General features: G+C 36.8%; 1 protein-coding gene across 3 annotated transcripts in view; it reads left to right on the forward strand.

Annotated features, from left to right (window-relative positions):
* SBF2 (SET binding factor 2) overlaps positions 1–26778 on the forward strand; it is a 315525-nt gene that overhangs the window by 22575 nt on the left and 266172 nt on the right. For all 3 annotated transcript variants that reach the window (XM_004683051.2, XM_012725460.1, XM_012725461.1), the window contains exon 2: positions 25523–25608. In XM_004683051.2, coding sequence (XP_004683108.1) covers positions 25523–25608 — 86 coding nt within the window. The remainder of the gene's footprint in view (positions 1–25522; positions 25609–26778) is intronic.

Below are 26778 nucleotides of genomic sequence, written 5' to 3' on the forward strand. Positions count from 1 at the left end.
TTTTTTTTTTTTAGGTTTATTTATTTATGCATACAGAAGTGGGGTACGGGCCAGAGGGGCAGGGGCAATGAGAGGATTCACCAGAGACAGTAGGGAGCCGAATGGGCTGATCTATGAATTACATTGCTGAGGGGAACACGGGGTGAGATAGGAGAGGTTTGCTGTACCATGATCACCTCTGGGGCTGGGGATCTAACTCGCACTGAAGCAGCGAAGGGCAGCTTCTCAAGTGCTGTGCTCCAACCCACTGCACCACCAGGGAGAGCCTCTTTTCAATTTCTACATGAAACAAAGATGTAGTGTTTGAAGATCAGACCTGGAAAATGAAGGCCAGATTTTGCGTAGAGGAGTAGTGAAGTAAAGAAGTGTATTCCTGAGAACATCGATATGTCATTGATTCTTCTAGGTTTCTTTCATATGAAATGAAATAAAACATTTTGTTTAAGCTCCTAATATTCTAAGTTTTTTGTATTATGCTGTTAAATCTAGTCCTCCCTGAGACACTGAATGCCTGGATGGATAGGGTACCACTCTTTGAGACTGGGAATGAAGGAACAAGATAAAAGTTTTGTAGAAATGATGAAAAATCCAACTTTGCTAATTATTAACTTGCTGTGTTTGTGGAAATGCTCAATAGGAGGTATGGATGGCATTGAGAACTTGAGAAGCATTGTCTTATCTGGTAGGAGAAGGCAGTGGTTATTTTTGGAGAGTGAAACCTCAAGGAAAGCAATCTAGTCAATTATTTTATGACCAGTCTTAAACTTGGTTTTGTTTTTTTGCAGAATAGGAAGTTTGATTTTTTTTTTCTTAAAGATTATTCGTACAGAACTGGGGTATAGGCCAGAGATGCGGAGGAGGGTGAGAGGATTCACCAGAGACAGAGTGGGGAGCAGAACAGGCAAATCGATGAAGTACACTGCTGAGGGGAGCAGCTGCGGGTCAGGAGAGGTCTGCCTCACCGTGTGGATCTCCTCCGGGGCAGGCAGGGATCGAACTCATGCGGAAGTGGCTTAAGATTCTTAGTGCTGTGCTTTCACCTGCTGCGCCACCAGGGAGGGCCGGAAGTTTGATTTTTAAGAAAAGTTGAACAGAAAACATAAGACTTGGATTATCTGTTCTGTAGTTGTACTCACTGGTAAACTTTGAGTTAGATATATGGAGTTAAAGATTCAGAAGAATATGAATTTATGCATGAAAAGACATTGTAGACGGAAGACATATTTAAAGTCTATTTGGGAGTAATAATTGACATTGAAAGACAAAAACAAACAAAAAAAACCTGACATTGTATTTCTTTAAAGAACTGACTTGCAAGGCACAGATTGCTAGATATTCTTTAAAGCTTTAGAGGCTTTTTCTGCCTTTTTTTTACTTAGGGTCTAGGGAATCCATACATAGGTACCTGTGAGTTTTAATAAGCAATTTGTGTTTCATGCCTGATTGTGTTGTGCAATAGAGAACCTCTCTCTCTCTCTTTTTTTTTGACAGTTTTGTGAATTTTATTTTTTTAAATATATCATTATGTCATCCTTAAGTTTTGTACATTGTGAGAACCTCTCTTTTAAGGAAGATAAATAAGATGGCCTTTGGCTGTTGTTCAGTCAGTAACTTCTTCCTAGTTAAGTAATGTTCTATTTTAAATATCTTATATTAAGTACCTATCAGAAAATAATCTTTAATGGGAGGAAAACTTAAAAAATATAGTAAAAGTGATAGAGTAAGTCACAATAAAGAAGTCATGTTTTAAATTTCTAGTTTTCTAAAAGGATTCATGTCTTATAGGTACTACCAACATTTTAGTATTTTAAAGCTGTTTCTAAGAAAAAATTTTTAAGTTTTTTTGTGGCAATATTTTTTCTGTCATATTACAACAGTTCTAAATACTCTGGTATATTATATTCATTTTTTCAGAAAGATTTATTTATGCATACAAGAACTGTGGTGTAGGTCAGAGGTATGGGAAGGTAGGAGGATTCACCAGAGAATGAGTGGGGAACAGAACAGGCAAATCCATTGAAATATACTGCTGAGGGGAGCAGTGGTCAACACAAGAGAGGTCTGTTGTGCCATGTGGGTCAGTTATGGGTAGTGGCTGCCCATAGCTTCATAGTGCTGAGAATTAAACACTTGTGCCACCAGAGAGGCCCCAAAGGTAATATATTTCTATAATTCCTTGAGAGGCATAGTATAATTATGCAGAAATTAAAAAAAAACCCAAACCTGCTCTTCTTCCCCTCCCTTCACCTTTCCCTCCACTTACGTTCTACTTTTTCTACATTTACTTTTTTTTTTCCAGATTATTTATTCATTCATACATTCATTCATTCATTCATATAGAACTGGGGTACAAGCCAGAGGTGCAGGGGCGGTGAGAGGCTTCACCAGAGACAGAGTGGGGAGCAGAACAGGCAAATTCTCGAAGTACACTGCTGAGGGGATTAGGGGGCTGGTCAGGAGAGGTCTGCCATGCCATGTGGTCATCTCCGGGGCTGGGGATTGAACTCACACTGAAGCGGCTGCGGCTAGCTTGCAGTTCTATGCCCTAATTCTTTGTTCCTGTAAGGAGGACCTCTACATTTACTTTTTATATAAGATTGTTAATTTCTTAATATTACAATAAAAGCAGTTCTTTGTGATACTCTTTTGGCTTAAGATAATTTTAACTAGTTCACAAAGAAGCCTACATCATACAAAATTAACAATGTTCAGGCAATTGCCTAGAGTTCTTTGCCAGCAGACAAGTTATTGAGACATAATGAATTTGTTTAAATGGGTAGTTTTCCTAACAAGTTAAGCACCTAGGTGGATGAGAATTTTGTCTGCATGTATAGTTTTTTGCCCTCTAGTGGTGGATCCATGCATTTTACATTTTTTGGTGTTTATATACCATAAGGTCACTTTATAGGTGAGGGCCTGAGAAACTTACAGAAGATGGAGGATTTACTTAAAGTCTGTAGTTGGAGATAGAGTTCTAAGACAACTTTGAGATCCCCTGATCATCGTATGGTGTTATTTTCAAAACAAGACTCAATGACATGTGTATCTGTGAGTATTTTCTTAGATTGAAGATATTTACTGTGGGAATTAGTTATATTTTGGGCTATTCATAATTACTGTTGATATATTTAATATAATCATGCCCTGAGATATAAAGAATTCTTTGTACTGGAAGAGAGACCAAAATAGGAAGGGAAATAGAAATCATATTTGAGAATATATAGTAGTTGTCCTTAAATAGTTGAAGGGTGAATGTTGGAGAGGGGTAAATTTATTTTCAGATTGTTACTTTGAGAGTAGTAAATATTATTTTATCTGTGAGCCCTGGGATGGTCTAGCTTCTTGTAGTAGGACAGGAAGAATAGGAAAGAGGACACTAATATAAGACATATTTATTAGTCAACCCCCAATTAAGTTCTTTGTTGAAAAATGAGTTAATTCTGGTAATTGCTACCTATCTGCATTGCCACCTTACAGCACCTGCTATCTTACAGCAACTAAAGGTTGCCAGTTAGGGAAGTAATGAGTTTCAAGAATAGGGAAGTTTTAATAGATCCCAAATGTTGTAGCAAGGATAGAGGGTGGAGGTTATTGATATGGGAAGTTTGGAGCCAGTTGAAACTAGATCACCAGCCATTGGTGGAGAAGCATTTGTGAACTATTCAATGGATTTAGGATGACTTGTATCCAGTTCTTTATACCTATGACTTTGGCAACATTAACTGATATTTTTTCTGTGAGTAAAACGAAAGTTAGTATTTTTGTTTCATAGGTTGTTTGACTTAAATGCCTGATGTAAGGTAACTGTAATATAAATGATTCTGATGTTAGAATAACAGACCTGAGAGCAAAATCAAAACCCCAGTTCTAGGGGAGATTTGGGCTCTGGAAAGTACTTTAGTGTAAGAACTTTATAATAACTTGGGAAGTAGTGATTTTATATTCATGTAGCATTGTTAAGGCAAAGGATGAACAATTGGGGATATTATAGAAGGTATACAAACTTTGAATTGTTTTAATTTTTGTCTTCATCAGATATGACTTATTAAAACTTATGAGAGGAATGATTTATTGTATGTACCTGTATTTTTGTTCTGTCCATTGTTCTTCCATCTGATGTTTTTTTTTTTTTTTTTAAAGATTTATTTATTTGTGCATACAGAACTGGGGTACAGGCCAGAGGCTCAGGGGCGGTGAGAGGCTTCACCAGAGACAGAGTGGGGAACAGAACAGGCAGATCAACGAAGTACACTGCTGAGGGGAGCAGCGGGCGGGTCAGGAGAGGTCTGCCACGCCATGTGGTCACCTCCGGGGCAGGCGGGAATCGAACTCATGCGGAAGCGTCTTTAGATTCTCAGTGCTGTGCTTTAACCCGCCGCGCCACCAGGGAGGGCCCCATCTGATGTTTTAAATGTTGTTGCTTTTATCATAACTTTCTGTAGCTGATCTTTATAAAAATATAAGTAGATGTGCTTGTGACAATTTTTTTCAGTTTTTTTAATCTAAAGTATGTTTGGATTTCTCCTTCATAACTGACAGATAAGCTTTTGCTGGAAATAAAATTAATAGTTGACAGTTCTTTGAGCATTTGGAAATTGTCATTTCACTTCCTACCGATATCCATGGTTTTGATGAGAAATTTGCTGTCATTTGGTGTTATCCTATGGAGAAATATGCTGTTAATATTAGGCTTCTTTACAGACTCTTTTTCCTTTTTAATGTTGAGAAGCTTAATGATGATGTGTCTTGTAAATATCTCTATTGTTTTGCCTCTTTGAGTTCTTGAAATCTTTTGTCCTTTGTCAATTTGGAAATGTGTCAGCTACTATTTCTTTGAATACTCTTTCAAGTCTCTCTCTTATTCTACTACTCTAGCTATAGAAATAGGATTTTAGACACTCTGCTCTTTATATTTTATTTTATTTTCTTTTAGCTGTTCAGATTGGGTAAATTGTAGGGGTCTGTCCTAAATTTCACTAACTCTGTCCTATTCCTCTGTGTTCTACTATTGAACCCATATAGTGAAATTTTTATTTTGGTTATTTTTTAGTTGTATCATTTGAATTTAATATATAATGAGTTCTTTGTTAATATTTTTGTTTGTTCCAAGGAAATTTACGATTAATTGTTGGTGAATTTTATGGAAACTATTTTAAAGTCCCCATTAGATATTCTAGCTACTCATTCATGCCAGCGGATTGTTTTTTCTCATTTAGGTTTTAATTTTTCTGGTAAGTGGTATGATGGGTGACTTTCTGAAAATTATGTCATGGGCTGTTGTGTTTAGACTTCATATATAAACCATACTCTGATTTTGTGAGTTGTAATTCCGGTGATGATTTAATTTTCAGGGCCTTTGTTTTTTTAGTTTTGTTTGGTGAACCTATAGCAGCATTTAGTTTAGGGTATTTTGTCTCACTATTGTGATAATACCCATCTGAATTCTGTGCCTGAAGCCAATAGAATTATGGGAGTTTGGTCCCCCCACCCCCACTCCCCTGGTCTCTTGGGAACAGAAAGTATTCATGGCCTTTGATGAGCCCTGGGAATAATTTTCTCTGTTCCTTTCATGTGGTTTCTTCCCTGATCTCAGTTGGTTTTCTCACACTCAAGTACTAATCAGTACTCAACTCAAAAGTGAAGGAGACCTTCTGCTGATTTCTGGGCTTCTTTTTCCTTATGACTCTTTCTTCTCTTTGGTATTCTGCCCCATGAACTCTAACCTTGTCTGGACTCTTAACTATATTGCTTCAGCTTGGGGAGACTGTTGGTCTCCACTTGGATTCCCCCTTCCTGTCCTGTAGGCTGGAAACTCACTTGGGAGTAATCTGGGGCAATTGAATATCCCACTTGATTTGCTTACTTACTGTCAGAATTTACTGTTCTCTACTGACTGATGTCAGTGTTTGAAAGTGATTGTTTCATATATTACTTACTTTTTAGTTGCAGGTTGAAGGGTAAATTCAATCCTTGTTACCCCAATCTTTGGTGAGGTAGGAACCCCCAAAACATTTTTGGACTATTTTATTAAGTAGCCAGTGGAGAACCTTGGAATGATTTTGATCTTCAGAGTTAACATGATGAACTTTGACTTTGCAGAGTTTATTTTTTAACTGTCAGAAGCTTGAAAATGGAGTGAAGAGAAACAGAAAGTAGAGAGATGATGTGGCTGCTGCTATCGTTTATGTGAAAGATGATAAAGAGTTTGCACTATTACAATGATTATAAATGATCCTGGGGATGCATTTAGTAGATACTTTGGAGAAAATTACTTTATAAAACTTTCTTTTTAAATATACTGATAGCAACTGTAGTGTTTTCACAGAACTACATACTGCTAACAATTCTTTCTCCATTGCTATGAGACATTTTTGTTCAGTACAAAGATGCAACTTGAAGTACTTTATCAATGCTAAATAATATAGCTAATTTTCATTTTCATTCTGTTCTATTTTCCTTAATCTGACATTCTCTAAATCACTGAATTTGTGCCTTATCAATGTATTATAGGTTAAATACAAATGAAATTGTATAGAAGTTGATTTTGTTGCAGCCAACTAACATTTATAATTAGAATAATCTCCTAAGAGCTGAGTTATTTCAATTATTTTAGTTTAGTTAGAATAAAATCATAAAAGGTATTTTCCTTTATATTACAGATAATTATAGCCTAAAGGTGAAGCAACATAGAATTCAGTAAATATTGAGAACAATCCAATAGCTAATAGTATCAAAATCTAGGCAACAATTTAATATTGTGTAAGTATAGATTATCTTATAGAAAAACTTTTATTAGAAGTATCTTACTAGAAAGAGAAGGATCAATAAAGAAACAGACTACATTAGAGATATATAAACTGTTTTTCACATGGGCCTAGAGATCCTTACTTGTATTCTGGGCTCTTTTTTAGCTGTATATTCCAATTTTATGACTTAATCAGATTATTCATTATATTTTAACATAAGTTTGGAAAAATTTCAACTAATGAAACGTTAAAATTTCAACTAATGAAACAAAAATCTTACATAAGGTCATAGCTATAAAACTCTGTATCATAGTAATCTAGTATGTTGTGAAATGGCTTTTTATAGTCTTCACATTTTCTTCAGTACTGAATTTCCTGTTTTAGCTGCCTTAGAAGAGCTTCTAACGGCTTCCATCTTCTAAGCGCTTGTTAACTTTTGTGGCTCAAGAAGTGTTATCTCTGATGTACTTTACAGACTTTCTGCTAAAGATGCATCTGCAGTAAGAATGTTTAATTTGTAAAAAATCTATCACATAGTCTACATCCTTATGTAAGAAGTCTTCATTGTCTATGTCTTCCATTTCTGCAGTTTCTTTTTGAGCAGGAAGAAAATAATTAACTGTGGTTTGGAACTTTCCGTAGGTTCAGAAATGGCAACAACAAATTCTGTATATTTTTGTGTTTAGTTTTTCAACTGAGTGGTTTGCTGAATAAGAATGCATTTTCCTGGGCTGAATTAATATCCATAGAATTATTTGTAAAGTTTGGATTAGGAAGATGATTGGTAGTGTTTTCAAGTACTTCTTGGGTTTCCAATGACTGTTGAATATCTTCTGAATTTGAAGTTGTCAAAATAATAGCTGTAGAATTTGGAATCTCAAGAGATGTGTGAAAAACCACCTTTACATGTTTTGGTTAACTAATGTTTCCAAGGTAGATTCTGGTTTTCCAGTATCTTGTTTAGCTAGGTTAAGAGTTAGTATCATTTTTTTACACTTCTTTTTTTTTTCTTCTGGAGCTTATGACTTCACCAAGGATGATGAATCAAGGAATTCTGCATGCTCAGGGAGGACATCTGTGATAATTGTACTTTTCTTTGACTCACTTGATACAATAATTCTTCTAACTTCACATTTAATACAATAATTCTTCTAACTTAGCATTTAAGCATACTTGTTTTTCCATCTTCTAATTTTTTCCTTGGAGACTTCTTTGGAAGGATCTTCCTGGAAAATATTATTTTCAAATTCTAAAAAAGATGTCTTTACTGGCTTTATTTTCTTACTAGTTAGTGCTAACTATTTAGTTGCAACTTTGAACAGTTTGCTGGACAAGTAAACTTACTAAGTTAAGAAAATAGTTGTAAATATATAACAATTCAAATATAAAGTGTTTTTCAAAAAGCATCAGCACATTCATTATATGATGGAAACATTTCATATCAATCAAAGATCAACAAAACGTCTTAGAATGTTAGCTTATTTTAATACTTTACTTATGTATGTACTATCTTTTGCTCTCATAAGCTATGCTTAGAACATTGAAATTTTTAAAAATTATAACAGCTTAGTAAAAGTACAAACCCACCTTTCTTTTCCAGGCATGTCAGTTTTCTCAGCTTTCCCTGACACCCTGTTGAGCTACATCACCCTGCCCTGTTTCTTGCCCCTAATACCTGATTGTTGTCAGGCAAAGAAAATATCATAGGAACTGCAGTTTGGTTCAAATGTCAAGTACCCTCTATGATGTCAAGATAATCAGGAGTAAAATCACTACACATAAACTGGTGTTTGCTGGGAACCCATGGATCTGATTTTATGTTCTTTAACCATTTTTTAGGTCTTTATGTGTCATGTACAGGAAATGAGTAATAACTCAGCTCCTGTTCTTTATTTGTTTCTCCCTGGCCTTAAAGCAAATTGGTGTGCAATAGGGGGTATCTCTGCAGCACGGTCCCTGCATATCCTGGTGGGCTAGGGGCACTGTTGAATTATTTTTTCATTAGTGTACCTTCTCTGTCTTTTCTGTTCAATTTTAAAATGCATTCTTCTTCATTTCTGTAATACTTTGTGGGCACTTTGCTTAAATTTCAGAAAAAAATTTGTGTGTTCCAAGTAAACCTTTTAAATAGTAGGAGATTATATTGGAAAATCACATTGCATTCCTACCTAAATTTTTAAATAGCCACAAAAAGACTTGCTTCAGATTTCTTTCATTAAATTCTAAATAAATCAAATTAGAAAGCTTTCTGTGTGAGCAAGAAAACAACAATTAAAAAATATATCATTTGCTAAAAAGCAGATTTTGTAAATCAAAGATATCCAAGATACAGATGTTACCGGTGGAGTTGGTGAGACCATGGCTCTAGGTAGGGTTACTGTAACAACAGACTAGAGGATGAAAATCAATGTATTGGCAAAGTTGTTTCTTTATGGCAGATTCTGGGGACCAGTCTGTTCCATGCTCTTCTCCTTTCTTTGGGTGGTTGCTTATAATCCTTGACATTCCTTGATGTTCGTTGACTTGGAGCTGCAACACTCTAGTCTTGATCTTCACATGGCATTTTTCTTGTGTGTCTGTGTATCTGTTTTTCTCTTATTAGAAAACCAGTCACTGGATAGGGCCCATCCTCATCCATTATGACCTCATCTTAACTGTATGTTCTAAGACAATTTTTCTTAATGCGGTTTCATTCAGAGGTTAAGGTAGATTGAATCTTTGGGGGTATACTTTATCTAGTATACCTAATAACTAAGTACATTTTCTATCTTCTGCACCTTAGGGAAAGTTTAAAATTATTCAAAGTCATCCAAAGATATCTAAGTCTTTAGTGGTTAAAATTCAAAATGCATACATAGCATTAGAGAGGATAGAAATAATTGTTCTCAAGCTTTAATAGACACACGTTTTCTTGGTTTGCATTTTATGTTACAATTAGTGCCAGTTTGTAAAAGAAAACAAATTGATAAATTATGTATGCATGGGATAATTAAAAGTTTCCTATATCAGCTTTTTAGAAAGGTGGTAATCACCAAATGAGATTTACACATTTGTGTCGCAGTACCTATTGAAACACAGATTAGAAGAGCATGTTCAAATAAAAAGAAAACTAATATAGGGCCCTCCCTCGTGGTGCAACTGGTTAAAGCACTATGAAGCTGTCACAGCCACTGCAGCAGGAGTTCAGTCCCCAGCAAGGGAGGGGACCCACACAGTGTGGCAGACCTCTCCTGACCTGCCTGCTGCTCCCCTCAGCAGTGTTCTTCGTCTCTTGGCCTGTTCTAGCCCCCACCCCACTCTGTCTCTGGTGAATCCTCTCACCCCCCTCACCTCTGGCCTGTACCCCAGTTCTGTATGTATAAATAAATAAGCCTTAAAAAATAAAAAAGAAAACATTATAGAAAGAGTACACATTACAGATGAGTTGTGTCAGGGCTTTTTTATTCTACCATAGATCATGATAAATTCCATTCTGATTATGTACAACATTTAAAAAAGTTATATTCTCACAGAGTATCTTAATTTTGGTGAAAGAATTTATTCATTTAAACACTGCTGCATAAAAGTAAATTTACATCATTTTAAAAAGTCTTCTTCACTCCTTTCATTCAATTCAGTGTTCATTCTCCATTCCTAGTCCTATGCAACCACTGATCTGCTTTCTGTCACTATAAATTACATTTGTTTTTTCTGCAGTTTCATAGGAAATGCAGAATCTTATTATGGTAAAAAAATCTTTAAATATATTTTCACATCAAAATTCATTTTCATACAGTGTATGCTTTATCATCTCATGTATAGTCCACAAGACATTCCCACCAGTTCACCATCACCCATAGTCCCATGTACTCTTCCCATCCCTGTTTTGATCCAGTTTCCTCAACCCCACCAGTCCCTACCCCGGAGAATGTCTTTGGTTTATTGATTTTGATTTTTACTTTGTTATAATTACTTCTTTCCCTATGGACCCCTTATTTGAGTCCCCTTATTCCTCCTATAAGAGAAACCATCCAGTATTTTTCTTTTTCTTTTTGGTTAATTTCACTCAGCATTATCCCTTCTAACTCCATTCATATTACTATGAATGACATGAGTTTGTCTTTTTTGATTGCTGAGTAATAACTCCATTGTGTATATATACCACATCTTGATCCAGTCATCTATTTTTGGGCATTTGGGTTTTTTCCATAGCTTACCTGTTGCGAATAGTGCTGCAATGAATATAGGAGTGCAGGTGCTCTTTTGACTTAATGCTTTTTGTGTCTTGTGGGTAAATACCCAGGAGTGGAGTTGCTGTATCATGTAAGAGGTCCATTTTTAGCAATTTGAGGAACCTCTACACAGCTTTCCATAGTGGTTGGACCAATTTTGAAATGCAGAATCTTATAGTATGTATGTACTTATTTATGTTGGGTTTCTTTTGCCCAGCATACTTAATTTGAAATTTACTGTATTGCTGCATATATCAGCAGCATTGTCCCCCTTTTTAGTGTTAATAATATTTCATTGTATTGATACAGAGTTTACCTATTTGCCTGTTAATGGTCCTAAATATTTCAGTTTTTGATGTTTTGGCATATCATATTTTTAATTTTGATTTTTGCTTCTGGTATATAGAAATACAAACAATTTTTAAATTCTAATGACTTTTAAAAAGAACTCAATAGAATTTCTTACAGGATGTCTACAAGTGAAATGATATATCTGGTTAGAACTTCCAGTACAATGTTGATAGAAATCATGATAGTGAACATCCTTTTTCTGAATGTTAGTGGTATAGCATTCAGCCTTATGTTATTAACTATATTGTTAAACAGACTTTTTATAATTGCTTTTTATCTTATTGAGGAGGTTCTTTATGGTTGTAATTTGTTCAGCATTTTAATCATAAGTAGGTATTGCATTTTGCTAAATGCTTTTTCTGTGTTAAGGCATTCTTGTTAAAATTGTCAGTTACTGCTTCTCAGCCTTTTGGCTAAGACCAAGTGTAAAATTGTCAGTTAATGTGATTTCATTTATTGATCCTAGTGGCATTTAATCTCTGTAGCTATATCTGAAATCTTTAGGTTAGGTAATATAATTTCTTCTCTGTTAAATTTTGAGTCTATTCCCATGGTTTTTCAAGTATAGGAAACTTGAGTACTCCATTTTAGTTCTTGCCCTTCCAGTTTCAGCTGCTGTTTACAAATTGACCATTCTGTTGTCCAGTGAATATTCATTGGCTCTTTCATCCTTCTCTTGTTCTTATGTCTCTGGCTTCAGTCTATTGTTGTTTCCATCTCCTGTCTAGATGTTGACACTTTAAAGGTCTTATGGATCCAATCACAGTATTTTGGGGATACCTTTTTACATTTTAGTTTTGTTGAATATTTGGTTGTGATACACACACAAACACACACACACATGCAGAATTCATCCATTTGTAGTATATGACAAAATTTCCCTTTTTAAGGCTGAATAATATTTCATTGTATGCATATACCATGCTTTCTTTTCCTATTTCTCCATTAATAGATGTTTTGGTTACTTCTATTAAATTGTAAACCCAAATTGTTAAACCCAGCCCTGAGAGAGGGCATCAGGTGCAGTTTGCCTTTTGCTCCCTTGAGTCTGGCTCCAGCTGTAGTTCCTTGGAGCCCTCCAGCCTAGGATCCTGCCCTGAGCTCAATGCACATCTGGTCTTGGCAGGGGCCAGACTTTTCCCTTATATATCAGGCTCCAGGATGTTGGAAATGGGTTTAAGAGTAGACCAACTAGTGTTAGGCAAATACAGGATTGTAAATGTATAGTGCCAATCAGTCCCCCGCCCCCTTTGGTTTATAGTGTTCAGTTATGAAGTACAGTTGGTACAGCCCTTCCCTCCTCCCCCGCCCCCAACCTCCTGTCCACAACCCTTTTGGCAGTTATTCAAGTATAGGATTGTAAACCTCCCAATTTGATTGGAACTCTCATGGGTGCCAGTCAACTAAAAAGACCAAACAGGTTTGAAAGGTAGGCACCCTGGAAAATAAGCCAGGCTCCAGCCAGTTGAATGTGTGTGTGTGTGTGTATGTGTAGCTCAGAAGAGGATTTAAAGATGCAGTTGGATAGGCAGTCGCATTCATTCAGAAGACCTTTGATGAACTATTGTAGCACTGAACTATGTCCTCTGGCACCATGCCTTCACAGACCTGACCTCAAACATTGCCTGCTGACTGACAACATTGGCCCTGTGCTAGGTGTCCCTTAAAGAGTTGGTTGCTCTTGGCTTTATGCCTCGCATAGCTATAACATTTGTCCCTACCTCTATTCCATCTGGCACCAGCCCCTGGTACTGTTGCCTTTAGTATCAACCAGTCTAGTGTTCAATGCTGCCTGGCCTAGTGCTGGAATTGCTGTTGCTAACTGCTGTGGTGCTACTGAGATCTCTGAAACCTTCATGACCTGAGAATTTCAAGGCCTTTGACTTTGCTATTGAATCTGGCCCTGCCTCTAGTACTTTCCTTTCTTCTAACTTCTCTCTCTCTCCCCCTCCCGTTTGTAAATAAACCTTGTTGTAGTTGAACCCTGAGCCTGAGTTGTGTCTTGATAACTGCAGTTGTAGATGCATGGGTGAGAACCCACCAACCAGTGGATATGAGTGTGTAAATACCTCTTTGATATTCTGTGTTCAGGATTGCTACATCATATTATAATTCTGTTTTTTTTTTTGACAAGCCTCCATACTTTTTCCATAGTGACTGTACCCTTTTACATTCCGACTAACAAGGGTTGCAGTTACTACCACCTGTTGTTTTATGGGCTTTACTATCACTTGTTATTTTATGGGCTTTTGATAGTGGCCATCCTAACTTGTGAAAGGTGATCTCATTGTGGTTTTGATTTCCCTAATGATAGTAATGTTGAGCATCTTCTGATGTGCTTGTATATCTTTGTAGAAATGTCTTTAAATTCTTTGCTTATGTTTTCTTTTTTAGTTTTTGTAGACCAGAGGTCTCTTTTTCTTCTACCTCTTTCATGCCATCAGTTCATAGGAAATGGATTTCAGTAGCTCAGGTTCCTTTCTGGTTCTCATGAAGTGTGCTTCTCTGGATGGAGCAGACTCATGCTTCAGTTGAACATAGTTGACTTCCTTTTTTTTCTGGTCATCTCTTTCTTTCTTTCTTTCTTTTTTAATGATTTATTTATTCATATAGGCCAGAGTTGTGGGGGGGGGGGGTTGAGGTGATTCACCAGAGACAGAGTAGGGACAATAGAACAGGCGGATTCACTGAAATACACTCTGAGGGGAGCAGAGAGGAGATAGTAGAGGTATGCCATGCCATGTGGGTCACCTCCCTGGCTGAGAATCAAACTTCCTCTGCGCTTTAACCTGTTGTGCCACCAGGGAGGGCCTTTTGCTGATAATTTCTTTTGCACATCTCAGGAAGCTATTGCAACTCTTACAGTGCTTAATATGTTCAATATGAACATTATTTTGTAAGAATCTTGCCCTTGTTTGTTTATAACAAAGCATCTGAGTACTGAGTAGATTCTTCCAGTTTTCCCATAACATTTGTGAAGCATTCCTTTGTGAACAGTGTCCATCCCCTTGATGTCTGCAGTGTCATCATTTTTATTTTATTTTATTTTATTTTTTTTTTAAAGATTTATTTATTTATTCATACAGAACTGGGGTACAGGCCAGAGATGCGGAAGGTGAGAGGATTCACCAGAGACAGAGTGGGGCAGATCAACGAAGCACACCGCTGAGGGGAGCAGCGGGCGGGCCAGGAGAGGTCTGCCACACCATGTGGTCACCTCCAGGGAAGGCGGGGATCGAACTCATGCGGAAGTGGCTTTGACTTCTTAGTGCTGTGCTTTAACCCGCTGCGCCACCAAGGAGGGCCAGTGTCATCATTTTTATAGGTTTGAATGTATGGCCAAAGGAGCAACTCCATGTTTTCTAAAAGGCCTAGGGAACATACAGAAGGTATTTCTCCTCTTTCCCTTTGTGTTGGTCATTTTAGTGACTTACTGGATTTGGTGACTTACAGATGGTGATTCTGGCTGAAAGGACCTTTGTTTATGTTTTAATTGGCTTATAAGTTGAATTGTAGTTCTTGATGTATTCCTGATCTATGATTTGCAAACATTTTTTCCCCCATAGTACAGGTTGCCTTTCAACTTTGTTGTTTCCTTTGCTTTGCAGAAGTTTTTAAGTTTGACAGTCATTTGTTTTTGTTGCTTGTGCTTTTGGTATCATATTTGAGAAATCATTGCTAAAGCCTGTGTCATGAAGGTTTTGCTCTATGTGTTCATCTAGGAGTTTTATAGGTTTTTTGATGCCTGTTGTAATTTTTGTAAATGGCTTGTGGACATCCAGTTTTCCTAGGGCCATTTGTTGAAAAGACTATCTTTTCCCCATTGTTAGACTTAGCATTCTTGTTAAAATGAAGATCATTTCATCATATATTTGAAGGCTTATTTCTGTGGTCTCTATTCTCCATTGTTCTATGTTTGTCTGTAAGCCAGTTTACTTGTGTTGTTTTGATGCGCTTTTTTTTTTTAATTTGGAAATTCAGAAAGATTGGCAAACTATCTCCATCTTGTCAGATTTTTGCTTTTTTTATAGATTCAGGACATCTTTTGTTTCCAAGCATGTAACTTAAGGTAGTATTGGAAGATGAGTAAAAAGTGATCACTAAAACTCTTACTCAGATTAACTTCTTAATACACTTTGGGTAATTCACGTACTTTAAGAAGATGATGTTAATAGTGGTAACATCTTTAAATTATATGTATTTTTTAAATAAAAGAGTAACTTAAGTTGATCTTTTTTTTCTCATCTCTGGCTTATTTTTTATGACAGATAGTGCTGTGCTGTTAAGTTGTGATCTCAAACTTACAGCCTGAGTGGTAGGAACTATAGTAACCACATTTTGAAGTTGAGAAAACTGAAATTCAGAGATACTAAATGAATTTTCCAAACTCAAAAGACTATGAAATAGCAGAATCTGGATTTGAATCCAGTTTTGTCTAATCTCCAAGCATAGATTCTTTACATAATGTTAAATAGAGGTCATATACACATTGGTTGCTTGCTCTGTTTCTTTATCAGCACTCTTCTCCTTCCTGCCTAAGGACAAATCTATGTCCATTTAGTTCTTACGCTTCTTGGGAAAAATCTATGTCCATTTAGTTCTTAACGCTTCTTGGGAAAGATGAGAATGGGATAGGAATCAAGGGACAGGCAAAGAGGGTTTGGAAGTCTTTAAAATAGACATTTAAAAGATACATTGTGCTAGATTATCTTTCATTATTTTGTAAAATTATTTCAAAGAGCAGTAATAAAGGGGCCTCCCTGGTGGCGCAGGGATTAAAGATAGCACTATCAAGCTATCTCCAGCCACTGCAGCACTATTTCATCCCCAGCCAGGGAACTGACCCACATGGCGCAGCAGACCTCTCTGTCTCACCTGCTGTATCCCTCAGCAGTGTATTTCAGTCAATCTGCTTGTTCTGTTCCCCACTCTGTCTCTGGTGAAACCTCTCATTCCCCCTATTCACTACCCCCCCACCCCCCACCTCTGACCTGCACCACAGTTCTTGTGTGCATAATTAAATTTTTGAAAAAAAGATCAGTGATAAAAGTACTCTTTAATTTGTAGTATATCCCTACATCATCATTAAAGTACACTTTAATGATGTTCTTGACTTCTTTTCTTTATTGAATTATAATTGTGCTCAACCGAAATAGACTCAATAGATAATAATAATAGACTCAAAAGATAATTGAAGTGACTATTTAAACTCAGGAAAGAGTCAGATATTCCCCTGTCAGAATTGTTTATATAGGTATAGAGGCGAATCATTAACTTTAAAAAATGTAATTATTCTTGGGGTAGGGAGTAGGAGCTAGGAGCTTCTAGTTCTGAGTTGTCCTGACCTAGAGAGATACTGATGCTAGAGGAGGGCAATGTAGGATTTCATCTTTCTCTTTAAATGTGGACAGTGAGCTCTCCTGCCCACCTGTGACTACACACATGCCTCTCTTTTTCTACTTTTCCTAGTAAACTTATCCTTTGAAAGTGTAAACTAACTGAACAACTAAATGAAAAGCACTGTGGAGATGCCAAGGATGGGTACCACTGTTAAATCCTTTTTTTTTTTTTTAAGATTTATTTATTTATTCATACAGAACTGAGGTACAGGCCAGAGGTGCAGGGGTGGTGAGAGGATTCACCAGAGACAGAGCGGGGAGCAGAACAGGCAGATCGACGAAGCACACTGCTGAGGGGACCAGTGGATGGGTCAGGAGAGGTCTGCCGCGCCATATGGATCACCTCCAGGGAGGGCGGGGATCGAATTCATACTGAAGTGAGCTTCTTAGTGCTGCGCTTTAACTGGCAGTGCCACCAGGGAGGGCCCCTGTTATTAACTTTTTAACTTGCTCTGGAAATTTGGAAAAGGTTTTCTTACATCCCTAATAAAAATATTCTTGTGCACCTCTGAGGTTGAATGCCCTGAACAGATGAATGGATCAAAAAGTTAAGGTATATTTATACAATGGAATATTACTGAGCAATCAAGAAAACAAACTCAGGCCATTTACAGCAACATGGATGGAGCAGGAAGGAACTAGTCTAGCTGAAATTAGTCAGAAGGAAAAGATAAATAACAGGTGATCTCACTTATATGTGGAAAAACCAAACAAAAGGTAAAGAAAATGTCAAAACTAGCAGATGACCGTAGAACTGAGGCATACAGCAAAGGATAGAGTTGGGGGTGGGGGAGCAAAACAAGGGAGGAATGAACACAAAGGAATATGGGGATGGTTCATTTGTGATATGGTAGCAGGAGAACTGAGGCGACTACAGTGATGTAGGGGAAAAAAATTAATAAAAATTAAAAAACCCAAGATGCTGAGAAAATCAAGCACCTTGACTTTTTGTTGTCTAGACTTCCTAGCACCACCTCCTTCAGTGGACTCCCTTCACATCCCACACCCCTTACATTCCTTCCCCCATTTTTAAATACATTTTTAAATACTCCTGCTATTCTGGGACCAGCTTCATTAGTGTGCTAACTGGATTGCTGACTCCTTTGGTGTCCATCTCATTTAATAAAGTACTCCGTTCAAAGACATTTTTGTGGTTCATAATTTGGCATTCTGCAAAAGACTCAGTCTGGTTACTTAACATTATCAACTATAATCACCATTTTCACATTAGACCCTCAGACCTTATTCATCTTTTTGTTTGCTTATGCATACAAGAATTGGGGCATAGGCCAGAGGTGCAGGGGGTGAGAAGATTCACCAGAGACAGAATGGGGAGCAGAACAGGCAGATGTACTGAAATACACTGCTGAGGGGAGCAGTGGGCAAGACAGGAGAGGTCTGCTTTGACAGTGGCTATTGACAGCTTCTCAGTGTTGACACTTAATCCCTTGTGCTACCAGGGAGGCCCAGATCTTATTCATCTTATGTCTGCATGTTTCTACCTTTTTCCCTTTTTTTCCCCTCCCCTTCAATATAATGGTAAGTGAAATAAATGAAATAGAGAAAGTCAAATACCATTAATAGAGTTAAAAGGCTTTGCTTTTGCATGTAGGCAATAATACATTTAGTGTAATTTGGTTTATGTATTTGAGTTGAGTTAGTGTGTCTATATTTAAATTAACATAATTATTCATAAATATATTTACAATATCAAGTGTGAACTGTGTACACATTTTGCTAAACATGTAACTCACTAAAAAAATAGTTCCTGTGGCCCACCCTGGTGGCCCAGCGGGTTAAAGCACAGCATTAAGAAGCCGCTTTCGCATGAGTTCGATTCCCGCCTGCCCCGGAGGTGAACACATGGTGTGGCAGACCTCTCCTGACCACCCCCCCGCTGCTCCCCTTAGCAGTGTACCTCATCGATCTGCCTGTTCTGCTCTCCACTCTGTCCCTGGTGAAGCCTCTCGCTGCCCCTGAGCCTCTGGCCTGTACCCCAGTTCTGTATGCACAAATAAATAAATCTTTAAAAAAAAAAAAAGTTCCTGTGAGAAGATGTCACTATATATGTATCCTGTACTTGAAGATGACTATGAATTTTTTAAAATTTTTATTTATGCATATAAGACCTGAGTATAGGCCAGAGGTATAGGGGATGAGAAGATTCACCAGAGACAGAGTGGGGAGCAGAACATTCAGATTGACGAAGTACACTGCTGAGGGGAGCAGCAGGCGAGACAGGAGAGGTCTGCCGAGCCATGTGGATCCCTTCCCTGGCCAGGCATGGAACTCTTGCTATAGTGGCAATGGATAGCTTCATATGCTGCACTTTAACCTGTTGCACTACCAGGGAGGGCTCTGAATTGCTTTTTAAACCATGGGCAAATACCTACTTTTAGCCTCTTTTTTTGATGTCCCACTATTTATTTGGATTCTCAAAACATACTTCTCATCGGACCTAAATTATGCTACTATTATTTCAAGATGGAAATAATAACTTTGTTTCAAAATTTGAATTTAATTTTTTTTTCCTAATTCTGATTTCATTACTCAGGACCTGGTTTCTAAACAATATTGTTTTCTTTCCTAATACTTACTTTGTTACACTGCCTGCATCTGCCCTTTTACTTGCATTTTAGAAACTCAAATTAAGTCCCTAACTATTCTTACAGCAAGTTTTATCCTTTTCTACTTAGCATCTCACACAAGAGCTGGCATAGTGTCATTGTTAAAAAGCATACTATTTGTCGTAGTCTATTTGTCAGATTTATTTGGATTCATTCTCAGTACTATTCAGCTTGGTTTTTCAGTCTGTGAAAACTGATAGCTTCTACTAAAACTCCAGTTACAATCATTGCTTTTTGTGACAATTTATCTTGTTTTTTTATAGTTGTCATACTTGGGAGGCTCTTTATTTTAACTCAGAAATATCGCCTCTGAATTATATCTTTTTGACTGTCGTCCTCTCCACTCTTAACTCCATTTAATAACTTCAGATATTTGGAGAAACTTCACATGCTTTTCACTTTTCAAATGTTATTACTAAATTTAATGTCATTGTTTTCAGAACCGTTTCCAGTTTTTCTTTTTTTTAAAATTGCTTTTTTTTTAAGATTTATTTATTCATTCATATAGAACTGGGGTACAGGCCAGAGATGCAGAGGGTGAGAGGCTTCACCAGAGACAGAGTGGGGAGCAGAACAGGCAGATCAACGAAGTACACTGCTGAGGGGAGCAGTGGGCAGGTCAAGAGAGGTCTGCAGTGCCATGTGGATCTCCTCTGGGGCAGGCGGGAATCAAACTCATGCAGAAGTGGCTTAAGCTTCTTAGTGCTGTGCTTTAACCCGCTGTGCCACCAGGGAGGGCCTCCAGTTTTTCTTTTAAGATTTATTTATGCATGCAAGAGCTGGGGTGCAGGACAGAGGTGGAGGGGGGTAAGGTGAGAGGATTCACTAGAGACAGAGTAGGGAGCAGAAAAAAATGGATCTACTGAAATACACCACTGTGGGATGCAATGGGTGACACAGGAGAGGTCTGCTGAACCATATATGGGTTAGCTCCCTGGCTTGGGATTGAACTCAGGCCTTAGCAATGATAGCACTGAGATTTAACCCCTATGCAGCAGGGGGGCCTCCCATTTTCATTTTGAAAGAGCTTGATTTATGTGGTGCCTCTTACTGGGTATCCTAGTTTGGACTCTACAGTGACAAAAATACAGACCTAATCTAGCTTAAGAGGAAGGAATATCATAATAGCTCATAAGTTTGATGACAGATGCTACAGTGCTGCTAGTTTATGGGATGTAGAACTTAGCTAGACAATCTCTGTCTTGTGGCATTTCTGCCTTTCTACACGTTTATCTTGGCAAGTTTCTGCTGTTTATAACTTTGGCTTTACAGATCATCCACTATGATTGCCTGAGCTTTCTCTACATCATAACATGTCTTGATATATCTTTTTGGTTACTTTTATCTCTCATGTTTTTTGTATTTAAAATTATCAAGCAGAGGGATCTGAGCTATCACTCTGGTCATAAGAAACAAATATTTTCATTAAGTATCTAATGTATGCCAGGAACTAGTCTTAATGCCTGAAATACATCAATAAATAAAGTAGGCCAGAATTACTGTTTTCATTCCAGTGAGGTGAGAAAGATGTGACAATGAATATAATAGCTAAATAAATGATTTAGTGATTTCTTTTTTGGCTTGTGAAAGGAATTGTAGGATAGTATGTTTCTGAATTTGACTGTTACCCCTCCATGAACCAGGGGTGGTACCACTTTTGATGAAAGAGGTAGTGGATAGATAAACTGTTAAACAATTCTCATGTAGTTGACCATTAAATCAGTTGTTTAGGTGGATATATAATAGAAAAAGATTATTGAATTAATTTTTGGAGTAGCCTTTTTCAAAGTTCAGTGCGTGTTAAACCAAGCAGCTTATATTTTGTGCACTAAACACATGGAAGGCCGTCAAATATTTTTTGTCTATTGATATAGTGAACCAATATCAAGCATCCTGTCTTCTGTAGAACAGAGTATTACATTTTGCCACCTGATTAACCCCTACTCATTCTTAAGTCCTTTCGTACATGTATTTCCTTGTAGCTACTAACAATTCCACACCTGTACGTCTAGTTAACAATTCCAGGGCATACTGTTTGATTCCTCTGGGATCGTTTGCCAAGACTAGAACAGTGACTTTGCCAGGGACTGATGGATGGTTGATTCATAGTTGGTTACTTGCTACTTCATGTGGCTGGGTAGTCAGCCAGCAAACTCTGTGAGGACCCAGGGGAAGAGGGTTACCAAACATTAGGAGGGAAAAGTATGCCTGACCATGCCAGTATTTCCTCACTTTTTCTTAATTTGCCATGGGTAGTTTGCCCAGCATATATACTTTTGTCAAAGAAAGCAGTTTCCAAATGTGCTGATATCTAGCCAAGGGTCCTCAGTTTTATGTAAACTCCATTTAGTTTTATTTTAAAATTTTATGATGGAGTTGGGAGAGTTGGAGCTGAAAAGAAGAACCTAAAGGAGCTGACAAGCCCCATTCATTTTCCAATTTAGCTGCCTACAACTGAACTGTCATAATTTTGTCTGCCTAGGTCTTCTCTTTCCTCAGAAGTACTCCTTTTTGTTTTGAGAAGTTTCTCCTTCTCCTTATCCAGTCACATACCCATTTAATATGTAGTGCAGGTATAAGATGCTTGCCACCCTGATTGACATAACCTCTTTTCATAGGGCCAGCCCAAATGAGGTACCTGACTCTAGAAAAGTCTTTCCTCAGGGTTACTTGCTTTTAAATGTAAATATCATTTTTTTGGCATTCCTAAATAAACCAGTACTCCTATAAGAATGGTTATCAATAAAATATATAAACTTGGGAAATACATTTAAACATTCAGAGCAACATTTAAAATAATCAAAAATATTTTAGTTTTTATAAACTACTTTAATTTTCTTAAAAGTTGCTAGCTGTAGCAGTTTACATATTTGATATTTGTAAATCGAATTATTGTAGCCTTTCCCATATTTCATTTATAGTGAAATATTTTAGCATTTTTATTTTTACCTTTTTCTAACCTAACTACCATTTTCACATAATAACATCATATAACTGAAAGTCTTATTAATGAATAATGTTTGTGTGCATTTATTAATCTTATGTCAGCATTTTCAAGTTACTCTAACACTACCTCTCATAATGAAATCATTTTTTCTATCTCAGTAAAAGCAATACAGTTAAATGACTTAAAATATATGAATTTAAAAGATAGATATTTCTTCTAGAGAACTTTTGAAATTTATGCTCCTGCAAAGAAAGAGGAAATTGGCCTCCCTGGTGGCTCGAGGGGTTAAAGCATAGCACTATGAAGCTGACCTCAGCTACTGCAGCATGAGTTTGATTCCCAACCAGAGAGTTAACCCACATGGCACAGCAGACCTCTCCTGTCCAGCCCGCTCCTCCCCTCAGCAGTGTACTTCAGTCAATCTGCCTGTTCAGCTCCCCACTCTGCCTTTGTTGAATCCTTTCACCCCCATGTCTCTGGACTATATCCCAGTTCTTGTATGCATAAATAAATCTTAAAAAAGTAAGTTAACTGTTAAAGATTAAATGAAAATGTTATTCATCACCAGAAAGGGTCTCATTCTTATACATAGTATATAAAACTCTTACACAGTTAATCTCATCAGTACTGGATTCTTTTGTTACAGGGCAAGGAGAGAGGGGCACCACCGAACCCCCAAGCCTGCCTGCTTTTAATAGGTTCTGCTATCTGCCACATCAAGATAAGACAAATGAGCTTTAATGGACACAAACTTTAATACAGTGAGTGTGCAGTACAGAAAAGATGAAGAATATAATTTCTGAATCAAACACCCAAAGTTACCCATCCCCTGGTGGGTAAAAGTCCACCCAAAAGGGACTGGCCCAGAGCAAGGCGTGAAAGCTGCCACAAGACTAAAGCACCTTCTGGCAGGGTCAGAAATGGGCCAGACAAATCTGGGAGGAAAAGAGCAAAATCAAAATCAAAATCAAGATAAAAGCTGCCAGTGAGAAACTAGAAGGAATACAGACAGTAGTATTAAAGGCCATTTAAAATATTAAGTAATGAATATGTAAAGGTAACTTTAGTATAATTTCACTTTGTGGAAAAAATACAAGTGTATGATTAGTAATCTCCTGGTATGGGATTTTTGATGATTTTGTAAGTCTTTGGCTTCAGCTCCCATTACAATTTCTTCTTAGATTTTTAGGTATTAAAATATTTCTGTAGTTAAATTTATTGTTTTTATAATTAGTTAGTAAAAGTTGACATAAAATATCTTTGTAAATTACATTAAATACAATTTTAGAACTAAATAAACGATGTGGTATACCTGGTTAAATATGACCTATAATAATATGCATTTATGTATTTTAAAAGAGGTAGATGTAAGCTTAAAACACTTTGTCATTATTAGTGAGTGTATTAAAACAAACATTTAACTCAATATGAACTAATTGTCAGTCACTCAGTATTCTAGGTGCTTAAGTCTTCTGTCATTGTACTGTATATGTTGAATTAGCAGTTCATTTGTCTGTTTCTCCTCATAGATCATGAGTTCCTTGTCTTTTTTGTTGAATTAAAAGCTAGCAGTATGTTGAATTAACTGCTTGGATGTCAGAAGTCTTGATGCTTTTGATAGATTTTGAAAAACGAGTGCCTGTGATAAACTGCTTTTAGTTTAGTTTTCTTTTTATGAAATCATTCCCTCCTCAATATTGATGAATAGATGAAGAGTTATTATACTACAACAGTTGTTAATTTGGAATGTTTTTACTTTAAAAAAATGACTGTAAGGGCCCTCCCTGGTGGCGTAGCGGGTTGGAGCGCTGCACTGTGAAGCTAAGCCAAACTGTGGCTGCTTCAGTGGGAGTTGGATCCCCCTTCCTCACCCCCCAACTTGTTGCAGCAGACCTCTCCTGTCTCTCCTGCTGCTCCCCTCATCAGGGTACTTCATTGATATGTCTGTTCTGCACCCCACTCTGCTTCTGGTGAATCTTCTCGCCACCCCTCCACCTCTGGCGTGTACCCCATTTCTGTATGCATAAATAAATAAAATCTTAAAAAAAAAAAAAGAAGAAACTTACAGGGCAGGGTGAGAGGGCACTCCAAAACCCCCAAACCTGCCTGTTCTAAATAGTAAAAAAAAAAAGGTTTAATTTTAGAACACATGTCTGAGTTGATCAGTAAAATGAATTAACTTATTTATGTTTTAAAAGTAAAAATTTAGGCCTAAAGTGACTGAACTTTAGTTGAGAGACTAAGAATAATTTGAATTTGCAGGGAAGAGGGTGAGAAAATAATGGATGATTAAAAACATATATATATGTAAAAATTAAATGTTAAGGCTTCCTGAGTTAAATGTATAAATAATCACAATGTTGACTTTTTCACTTCGAAGTGAGTGGAACAACATATAGAATATACAAACAAATGAAGCTCAACAAGTATAATACAAATCTACTTAGATCTAATATGTACTTTTTAGCCCCAACTTACTCATAAACTATATCCTTATTATAGTTTAGCTATGAGTTGGTCTACTTTTTTATTATCACAGGATGTTTCGATAACAATGCTATAGACCTTGTTTTTCAAACAAGGGCAGCTTTGACTCCAGAAGATATCTGGCAGTATCTGGAGACATTAGTTGCAATAGCTTATTGGTGGGGTTGGGAAGGTGCTATTAGCAACTAGAGGGTTGATGTTGGGGGAGTTGCTACATCACGAAAGTGTATAGGACAGCTGGCTGTCCTGCATTGCCAAAACAGAGCAAAGAATTAGTAATGGTGATGTTGGAAATCCTGCCCAGACATTGATATGTGCCGAGGTTTACCCTAAACGTCTTTATTTTATCCATAACGTCTTTATAACCCATTATTGAAGCTTAGTGCTAATAGTACCACCTCACTTACCACTTAAAATTGCTTTGTCTCTATAGAAAACCTCCTAAGTTTCAACTTGAGACACTGAAAAGATTGATTTCCTTACTGGGAGCAAAGTGCAGTTACTCCATGATGTTGTAGAAGTTTAGGTTTCAGTACTTCTATTTTTCTTAATTTTTTTCGTATGTGTCACTTTTCTGAGATTCAGTAGGATAGAGATTTTCAATTCAGTATTATGCTTATGCCCTTTAAAACTTGAAAATGTTTTGAGCAGTGTATGAATTTATTCAACAAGTATTAATGTATAAATAAATATTTATATAATTTCAGACTTTTTAAAGAATTCTGTAGCTAATTCATTTTACTTTCTTTAATAGGATCAGGAGCCGGGATGGGGAAAATAATCCAGAGATTTCCACAGAAGGACTGGGATGATACACCTTTTCCACAGGGAATTGAATTGGTAAATTGGATTTTCATTATTGTACTTCCATAATGATACTTTTCATATCACACTTTTAGATTACATGTAATATTACATTTATTGATAATTTGATTATTAACTGTATCATATTACTAGAGTAATTGACCCCAGTTTCCAAGTACAATATTGATTCTGTAATGCTTGTTTACCATTTAAACTTCTTGAGTAATGAAGATAAAAATGATGATGTTTTCGTATTTGGAAGCTGCAAAGTTCCTGTTAAAAATCCTGTTATTTGAAAAGCTTATCTTCTAGGTAGTTTCAGTGATAATGTGTTCCTCAGCAATTGTTACATTTTTTTCCTGAAAAATTTCTAGTTATTATTTAAGCGAAAATTAAACATGGAAAAACAAGAAACCAGGATGTGGTTTAGTGGTGGACCAGTCATAAGTTTGGCTTGAAACCCAATATATTAATGCAATTCTACTTGTTTATTTTTGCCAGCCATCTTAAAGAGATTTAATGGTTGGGCATAACATGTATTGCCAGGGTATTTTATCTGTGGATCCATGGTGGTATTTTATCTGTGGATCATGGTGGTATCCATGAGAGATTTGAAAGATGATCACTAATTTATTTTGCTACATGACTATAAAGTATGACTCTCAAACATACATGTGTATATGTACATTTGTGTAGTGTGTCTCTCACACAATCTCTCTCTCTCACACAATCTCTCTCTCACACACACACACACACAGAGTACTTTTCAAAATAGTTCTTGTTCAAACAATTTTGGTAAGTTATAATAGTGAAGAGTGCAGGCTGTAGAAGAGACTGCCTGGATTGAAATCCCAGTGGCATAGTATGACTTAACAACTGGTTTTTTAACTACTTTGTGTGGCAGAGTCCATCTATAAAGCAAATGATAATGCTAGTCTCACATGGATGTTATGAAGATTTAAAAAATATGCCCAAAAATGCTTACAGCAGTGTTTTCATAAAGGGCTTAATAAATAAAGTAACTGGTTGATATTTTTTATTATTGTCGTTGCATTGGTGGTGGTGTTGTTGGTTGATATCTCAAATCACTTCCTCAGAGGAAGAATTTTTCATTTTGTTTTTAGCATCCATCAGAAAGACCTCTCTTGGAATAAGACTGATGTTGAAAAATTATAAACCTTATCACCCTAGTTAATGACTATCTAG

Source organism: Condylura cristata, unplaced genomic scaffold, assembly GCF_000260355.1.
Source record: "Condylura cristata isolate star-nosed mole 26May11 unplaced genomic scaffold, ConCri1.0 scaffold00015, whole genome shotgun sequence".
NCBI lineage: Eukaryota > Metazoa > Chordata > Mammalia > Eulipotyphla > Talpidae > Condylura > Condylura cristata.